Raw genomic sequence first — 9,598 nt, forward strand, 5'->3', positions numbered from 1 at the left:
TTTCTGGACAACATAATCCTTATCCCCCCACCTTCTCACTCTCTCTCTCTCTCTATATATATATATTACTTGACACTCAATTTTAATATCTAAGATGAAATTTTATATTAATATATTATATATTTAAATTATTTTGACACATAATATATCAATACAAAAATATATAAAATATATTATATTATATTAAATAATTAAATTAATATATATAATAATTTTAAATATATTTAATTTAATTATATTATAATAATAGTTCAAAATTTAATAACTTTTATTAAATAATATATTTATAAAATTATAAATAAATATGTTAATATATTTATAAGCAAAATTCTTCGCAAACTATTGACAAACTTCTAATCTAACATATTTACCATTCTAAAAATTATTAATATTTCTAATCGAATGTAAAATTTAACAAAAACAAGTTTTATTAATCTTAAATTTGACTCATTTACAAATCAAAATTTAAATTTAGACTCAATTTCAACTCATTTACCTCAAAAAACAAAGTCAAACGAACTTTTATTGAATTGAACACCAAACTGCTCGCAAATAGCTAGACTCAATTGCGACCCTACTCTCAATTTGTGGTAGAAATAGACTAACAAGCGGTGGGGAAGAATAGATTGTGCCAAACAATATCCAAACCCAGGAAATAATATCCGGAAAACTTGAGAGCTAGCTAGTAAAGCATTCTAAAAGGAAGTTTTAAGACTTCAAAGGCAGAGATGCCAGCACACATGTTGCCAATACATTAGCTAGAGTTAGTATAATGTAATAAGATAATGCTATCCTGCTTGCTCTATGTGACACGATGCAAATAGGGATCATAGAGGCCTCCCCTCCTCTATCTTTATATTGACAACATAGCATAACGTAAGTTTCTGGATGGACCACGCCACCCCATCCATCAAAGACTAGCGCTTCTTCCATCTTACATGCTTTTTAGTAATAGGGCATGTATCGCATCGCCCTCCTGAACCTGGGTGCCTTCCTGCAAATGAGAGTTGATAGCAGAAGTAATGAGAAGGTGAAGAACTCGCCTAGCAAGAGTTGAACCAAATCCCAAATGGGGGGTTGAATCGGACTCACCCATATCCATATGGATTGTAGAAATAAGGAGGTACATAAGGCCTCCTGAACCTGTAACCCATGTAAGGGCTGAAGCGCCTAGCACGGTACTGCTTCATCCCAGGAACATTAGTCCTTTTAGGCATAACCTGCAAGTAAATACGTGTTAAAACTAGTGATATAGGAGGCAGGTAACCACGGGAAAACGACAAACTGCTGCGCACAAAAAGGTTCTCAGAATTCCAACCGGTCTTGTTTTTGGTAAGAGATGATAAGATAATTACCTTCAATTGACGGCCATGTAATTCAGATTCATTCAGAACAAGAGCCTCTTGAACAGCTTCTACTTCAAGGAACTCCACATATGCAAAACCCTTTGGCTGGCCAAACTTGTCAGTCAGAATAGTCACTCTGTTCACAGTACCACAAGATTGGAAATGCTGCTGAACTTCTTCAGGGGTGCAAGCGTAATCAACCTGCAATATTGATATCCAATGGTAAAGCAATTCAATTTGAAAGATGATCATGGGCATACTTCTCTTTGAGTTCATTTCTTTTAAGTGAATTCATATTGGGATTGATAGAAAGAAATTAATGAAAGGGCACGATACTGGCAACATTAGCACTTCAGTGGTGGGAGTTGAAAAGAAAAGATACCACAGCAGGACTGGAGGCAAAGTTAAAATCACTAAAACATCTTAATAATGAATATTGAGGCTTGACCAATTACATCCTTCAACAAAATAAATTCAATTGTATTCTCAGCAAAGCTCCTAAATTTGACCTGTACATGGGACAGTGTCCAATTTGAACTCTGTTGCACTGAAAAGACACCATGATCCCAATACTGAATTCACCCCTACTCCACATACAAGGAGTTTTCACACTAACTTCGAATGCAACACTCAATTCATATCTGAGAAGCAACTTCACACTGCAATTTTACTAACAGGTGACTCAAACTACACATTAAAACAGAATAAGATGAATGATACGACTTCAAAAAAGAGAGAGAGAGAGAGAGAGAGAAAAATAGAAACTACAAACAGAATTCCAGTATGAAATACTTTAGTTTATATGATTCCAGATTTCCAATTGTCCAGCCCTAACAGCATATCCACAGCAAAACCAAATCCACATAAACATTCCTCATTCTAGAAAATATGTTCTCTAGTTCACAGGAGCATATCCTGGAAGATTTGGGGCCTATTTTATGGTTCCAAATAACTACTTCACGATTGTCAAACTAAACAAATTCTGGAGGATGCATATGGTAATCTAATTCTGCAAAATCCATTTACTAAAAATCTCAAAACAACCTAGTTTTAGGAAGTGATAAAAAGATAGTTCCAAAAATGAAAATACTATGAAAAATAAAATTATACAAAAACTCCTGTCTGGGTTTAGGGCAGCAAAGATCCTACTGTACAAGAGATCCTTCTCATAACAAAAAATAAATTTTGTTTATATCCTTTGTTCCTAAAAACAAAAGATATACTTTTAAACCCCCCCCCCCCCCCCCCCAAAAAAAAAAAAAAAAGATACAGTTGTAACCCTAGTCATATACAAAGGAACACACCCCTTCAGATCGGACCCCAAATTTCAACTACGAAACAAATATTGATTAATGGAAAGGAAAAGAACAAGCACTTGTAGGACCAAATAAAATTAAGAAAACCTTCTGACTGCCAAATAACTAATATATGCAACATCTAAAACAAATTTCTCATCAAAGACCTTACACCCCTGATGTAACATCTGTTGTTAAAGGATGTGTAATGCATGCATCTGTGGCTTCGGAAAATTATTTGTCATGTATCCGTTTATCTTCTCTGATACATGATTCTTGTTATCCAGCAGTAGTACCTATGCATAAACTAGCAAGCAAGTCTTTCAGTAACACAGTGACAACCATCTCATTTATATGTTTCAATGTTTCCTCAGCAAATGAGAAAGAGGATGTCTGAAACCAAACCCAAATAGCTACTTTGTGATTTTGATTACTTGAGCTCAAAACTTGATCTTAATAGATTGCTCTACAACTTAATGATGTTTATCAAGAACAACACCTTCTGATATCAAGTGCCATAGAGAGACACCATCAGATCCATATATAAACACATTGAATATTTATAGTCCTACTAAAGCTTCAAGATTTAAAATACCTTGGAATAGATTGTCCTTTCCAGAGATAGGAACATATTGATTAATAATTATCACTGAAAGTAATTCATGGTCACGCCACCAAGAAAGATAAATACTGTGCACAAGAAATAATTCTTTCCACTACCATTATTTTGGTAAAGAAGCAATGGATTAAAACCAAAAGAACAAAGCGGTCAAGAACCCCTCACCACCTAGATGTATCAGAGGCACCATTGTCCACCTTCACCAGCCGCAATCAAGCTCCGCAGGTAAGATTTAATGGAAATGATTTGCCTTATCTTGCAATTTGTAGAACTTGAAAAATCCTTAACACAATTCTTTATGTATATCTCAAACTGTCTCCTCAAATACTTTTGTCAGGAGAAGTACAGATGGTTACTCTTTCTGATAGTTTTAGACTTTTTTTTTCTTTTCTTTTCTTCTTCTTTTTCCTTTTTTCTGTTCCTTCTTTTTTCATTTTTCTATTTTTTTTCAAACGCTTCTCAGTCTCTTTTTTAGGGGAGTCCTTTTTTCTGCCCCCTCAATGGTTCATTTAATTTCCTGTCCTTTTCTTTTCTCCTATCCTGTAATAATCTCATTTCAGATTAAAGCCAATTCGTCTATCTAAGCATGCTTGTGTAAATCCACCCTCAAAACACAGGGTAACAATTCCAGCACTATTGAGAATAATCCTGCGACCATAGTAAGACAGTAAGTCAAACCATGAGTCTATAGTTGAAGTATCCACGTTAAAACATAAAAGGAGAATAACTGATTTTGAATATACAAAGAAAGTCGAACTCAAAATAAACTACTTTGTGATAATTGAAACTAAGATTTATTATCTGCATGCATCTGAAAATCAATAATGATGGAGTTTAAACTGTTAAAGATCAATACCAGGTTTTATATGTACCATTCAACACAAGGGAAAAGAAAATTTTACATTCAAACATACATTTCTGTCTCTTACACATGATCTGCAAAAGAGGTGATCGTGATTTCTAAGTTTTGACTCATGTAATTTAGGAGGTTGAATTTACTTTTTAAGCATAAAATTTAATCATCGCTTTTCACAAATAAAAAATTGCTATTTGGTATTGGTTTCACATTTCAAGTCCAACCATGAATCAAGTGTACTTGACAATATTCACAAGGAATAGGGTGATCTATAAATGAATGAAAAGTCAGCATTTATGTAGCCAACCCCACATAATTGAATAAAGGCTTGGTATGTTGTTATTGGTGAAAAACACTGATGAAAATGAACACCAGTGTAAGCAATAAACATAGCATGCATCATGAAATCATTTTCTGTCGAAATGCAATAATAGCTTAACGGAGAATATAATGAATCAAATAATTCTAAACACTTGCAACATTTCCAAAAGATTTACTTGAAAGCAAGAGGATTTATCATCTACAAGTACCTTCAATCTGGAACAGGAAAAGCATAGTATGCTTATAGAATATTACCAAGTCCACTTTCCCTCTAGGACAGGGCATAACCATAAAATGGTGAAGACAATGAAAGCAGCAACAACAACAATAACAATCACAAGTCTTTAATCCCACTAGCTTGGATTGGCTACATGAACTCTAGACCCCACCAACATATCTTTTGTAAAACTATTATATCCCACAGAATTATTAAAATTTTATATGAAACTCCGAAAAACTGATTATAACAACTAGAAATAGAAGGAATTTAAATTAATGAATGTAGTTTGAGACAAAAGATTGGTCCAAGTATGGCTCTTAAGCAGATAAGCAAAAGAATAGGCATCTTTAACTGAGGGACCAACGCTTAATATAAAATAGGTTGCTGGAGGATGTTCGCCTGCCTCCGCCAACCATGACAAACAAAGCCAGTGGCTGGCATCAGGTCTCACACGCCCACACACCACCTGCATGTTGGTGTGTGAGATTCAAGAGCATCTGACTGCTGGCACATGCCATCTGCCAACCATCGTCAGCCTCACCTCTTGCTACACATATATGCGCTCACATTGACAAGAAAATAATTCTACAATGAGAAATCGAGCAAAAGTACTTGGAGATTTTCACTTAAAAAGCAAAGACTTTGCTTCATCCAAGATTCTCTTTTTCTGTGACATGGGTAGCAGACTTTTCACTTAAATTGCAAATAACCTTTCGACTTCCCACAAAAAGCTGAAACATTCATTTTGTATACTGGGTTTTCTTAATTCTTTCAGGGTTTAAAGCCTTTTTGCACAAGGTGCATGAGTCACACACGGCGTTTCCTTTACAGCAGCGCCTTCTGAAAGGCACTGCAACTCAGCCATGCCAAGGTGCACAGGGCTGCATCCCTGTGCTCCTCTCGCCTAGGCATGGCTTTGAAAACTATGATGCTTCTTGACCAGGGTTTTAAACAGCCAAACCACAATTCCTTTTGAGCTTTTTGTGGAAGAAGCTCGGTAACTTTAATTGAGAGCAGTCAAAACGCACTTAAGTTGCATTTTTTTATTTGAGTTGTGAAGCACTATAAAGTGTGCTTCTAATGTGGACCGTGGGATTTGTTGTGTTATGCTGTGGCTGCTCATATGGAATCCTTACACAAAAACGGCTGTTATCAGATCTTAAAAAGATTTGAATCAAATCAGACATATGTTTAAAGAAAAAAAAGGGACTCCAGTTTCCCAGAAATGCCCGACTTTTGATGGAAGATGAAGAGTTCAAACCTTTCATCTTTTCAATAAAGATTTCAGCATAGTTTTCTTTATAATAGTTTATACTTTTTATGCTTACAAAAGTTTACACCCTGTCATGTACTTAAACTACCAGACTGTAATAAGGAGGATATTGTAAGAGCAAGATAGTAATTGGGGAGGTTGTTAGGCGAAGCAAATTGTAATGCTTGTAACTGTTTGTGGCGCCAATTTTAGCTGTGGAACTCTTTAAAAGCGGAGTCCCGGCTCATTTGAAAGGCATCGAATAACATTTGAATTGCCTTTTCTCACAATTTCCCTCTTAATTCCTCTCTCTCTCTCTTTTTCCCTCTCCCTCTTTGCTCTTCCTTCCTAATTCTTCAATTCCCTTCCCCCCCATCTATAATTCCTGCCTAATTCTCCTCTAAATAGACAAGAATTCCCTCGGTCAGATCAGTGATCTGACACACCCTTTATTTCATTTGTGCGCTTTACTTCACTTAAGCATGCTCTTGACAATGTTGATTTCAGTAGAATAAAGGATCTCACTGCATAACCAAGTATTTTTATGAAACCAAGGTATTTAGATAAAGGAGATAAGAAACACACTATACAGTCAACCTAATACCACAGGAAGGAAAACAAAGACAAATCTTATGCAGTGCTGCACAAAAAAGACAACTTAGAAGAGCATGAATAAAATTCAAATGTATGCCCTCATATTGCAAAATGACCTCAACTATTTCAAAATGAAAACATAGCATTGCAGTGCTCACATTGCCAACAAAGATTGATCTCGAGTCCACCTCTTCCTTGCTTGCCTGATTAGCAGCTGCAGTGGCAGGATCTGTGAAAAATAATAAAGTTGCCTTCAAATGTCTACAAACAATGGAATGAGGGAAAAATTAATTATTCAGTTGCAGTTCTGGAAAAGATTATTTGAATTGCTATGGTTAAAATGGAGAACACTGTGATGTTGTTCCCCATTTCAATTTGTTTCAGGTTTTAGTTCTCCAAAGGCAATTTATTCTTGATAAACATGGGGCAGAGAGCAATGGAATGTATTCAATACAAGAAATAGATGAACATGGTTGAGTATCAAGAAAAATCATTTGAATGTAAGACAGAAAAAGGAAAATAAGCAAACAACTCTGCAAGGATCAACTGCAAGTCCAACAAATGATCTAATGAAATAACACATTATTGCTTATTAAGTCAAGAACTTTCACAATTGAACACAAAAATATTAAAAGGACCTTTGGATGCATATTCAGTAAAAGGGGCTGAAATAATAGCAATAAATTGTAAAAAGTTGAAAACCTTCACCAATAAGCCCCAATGCCATGTGCCTGCTTTACTACTCCATTGACAACCGCACCATCTGAATTACACAAAATAATGTATCAAAAAGGAAAAGTTCTCTTCACACATGATGGCAGCCCTTCAAACTTATGTTTGCCAACTAGAGTGGGAATATGGAGTAGAAGCCATAAGAAATATTTCAGCTGTTTTAACCATTAACCTCTCACCCTCTGTTTATGCCCACATACACCGGTAAGAATTAACACCCAATCTAACTCTTCCTTTCTACTAAGTCCAATGCCTCCTCAACAATGCCAGTACAGCAACCAAATATCAATTTGAACACTTGATCATGGTTGTTAATGCTTAAGTTGGACAACATACCAGCTTTTTTATTGGCATCGCATGGTACCAATACTTGATGGAGTGTTATTTCAAATATATTGCTATAATAAATTAATAATATATTATAGAAAATATAAAATAGTAACAAAATTATCAATATGAAATGATAGTATACTCATGAAAATATTTCATTACCAATGATGATTTGCTTAAAAATGAGGGAAAAAAAAAAAACTATTCTATGCAAAACAAATAAGTGTTTGAGAACATATAAAAATATTCTTGCTGTTAGCAGATAACAATCCCACTAGTTGTGGTCGGCTAGATAAATTCTAGAATCTAGATCTCCAATCAACGCTAAACATGGCTAAATCCTCTGTAAGACCATTATATTCTATGTGATGTCTAATGGTTTCTTACCAAATTTTCTTTAGTTTTCCTCTCTTTCACTACGAATTCTTTCTATTTCATCTACTCACCTCATGTATGTTTCTGTCAGTCTTCTTCTCACATATTCAGACCATCTTAATCAAAACTCATTCATCTTATTTTAGTCTTATTTAGTGAGTTCATCCACAACAAGAGTAAATAGGTAAGACCCCAATGCAGATCATTTGACGTAATCCAATTATGATTTAGAAAGCCTTGGTATCTCCTCCCAAACCCTAAAGCACATTTCTACTTCATGATACATGTCCCTTTCTTCCTTATTTTTGTTCCCCTTCTCCTTCCTGCAAGCTACAGCAAGCAACATAAGATCAGTTAGCTAAGCTAGGTTCTCAGGAAGTGACACCAAATCTTTGAGATGAGCTGCCAGATATACAAGCTAGACTGCTTGTCCTGCAAGTGGGTGCCAAAATCTGAGTGACATAAATCAACTAGTAGCCTATTAATTTTCTTTTTTTTGGGGGGTGGGGGGAGACCTATGGCATGCCAGCCAGGCACCGCCGGTATTGGCCAGAAAAAAAAGAATGGAAACGAATGCCCCCGTCGTCAAGTCCTATATATCATTAGCATCCTTTTATACAATTCCTCATAGTATGTCTCTTCAGGACAGGTTAAACTCATCGCAGTTCTCCAAGCTCCAGGGTATTGCGTGTTCCTTTGAGGTTACAGCTATTTCTGAGACCAGAATTCATCAAACATGCTAAAACACAAATATATTCTAACCACGAGCCACAAATTGAGATCTCAACATCAAAAAGCAGCAACAGATTAACAAGGGAAGTCGAACCTTGAACCGCGCCCATTTCCTTCTCGACCTTAGCTTGCATCTCGCGGAGAGCGGCGGCTTCCTCTTCCATCTCCTTCAGGCGTTTCTTCATCTCATCCAGTTCCTGCAATCACCAAAATCGGATCCATCAGATTGGGGTGGTCCCGACTCCTCACCATCTTCCGTTGATCCTATCACTAGGGCTTTTTGTTTCGACTCTATACTTGCACTGAAGAAAACAAGAAGATTCGAGAGAAGTACCTTGACGGCGTCGTCGTCACCGGCGCCGGACATCTCGACGTCGGTGGCGTTGTTGTTGTGAGGGTCCGTCATGTCTCCTTCCATCTCACCCTCTACCGGGATTTCCCCTCCGTATACCTCGTGCTCCTCTTCCTCCATCTCCCCTTTGCCTCTTCCCCCTCTCTCTACCTCTCTAGTAGAGCCGATGTGTCATTATATTATATATTACATAAAATTATATTTCACGTCCGTAAATTTTACTTAAATTACACCATGTATGAACTAATTGATAAGATAATATAAACAAAGAATAATGCTATTGGTACATCTTGAGCTGTGTCATAATAAAAATTAAAATTTAATAATTATAATAATAAAAATTAATGTATAATGATCAATTTATTACAAAATATAAAATTTAAAAATTAATAATATAATTTACTTAATTTCTTAATAATTTTTTTGGACAAGAAGAGATCATCTAAAATATAGAGATAATTATTATAATTTAATATGATATAAGAGAAATGTATATAATTAGAATTGCAATCGAATCGAATCGAGTTGAGGCGGACTTTACTAAGCTCAGGTTTTGTTCACATGCCAACTTTTA

General features: G+C 35.6%; 1 protein-coding gene across 1 annotated transcript; it reads right to left on the reverse strand.

Annotated features, from left to right (window-relative positions):
- Positions 1 to 491: 491 nt before the first annotated feature.
- Positions 492 to 9,181, reverse strand: LOC127798768 (polyadenylate-binding protein 2-like). The gene is made up of 6 exons (XM_052332367.1): positions 9,007 to 9,181; positions 8,767 to 8,869; positions 6,662 to 6,732; positions 1,356 to 1,547; positions 1,093 to 1,220; positions 492 to 994 (listed from the first exon to the last, which is right to left on the reverse strand). Exons 1-6 carry the CDS (start codon positions 9,142 to 9,144, stop codon positions 946 to 948), a joined length of 681 nt encoding a protein of 226 aa, XP_052188327.1. The 5' UTR covers positions 9,145 to 9,181; the 3' UTR covers positions 492 to 945.
- Positions 9,182 to 9,598: the final 417 nt, after the last annotated feature.

This window comes from Diospyros lotus, chromosome 4, assembly GCF_014633365.1.
Source record: "Diospyros lotus cultivar Yz01 chromosome 4, ASM1463336v1, whole genome shotgun sequence".
Taxonomy (NCBI): domain Eukaryota; kingdom Viridiplantae; phylum Streptophyta; class Magnoliopsida; order Ericales; family Ebenaceae; genus Diospyros; species Diospyros lotus.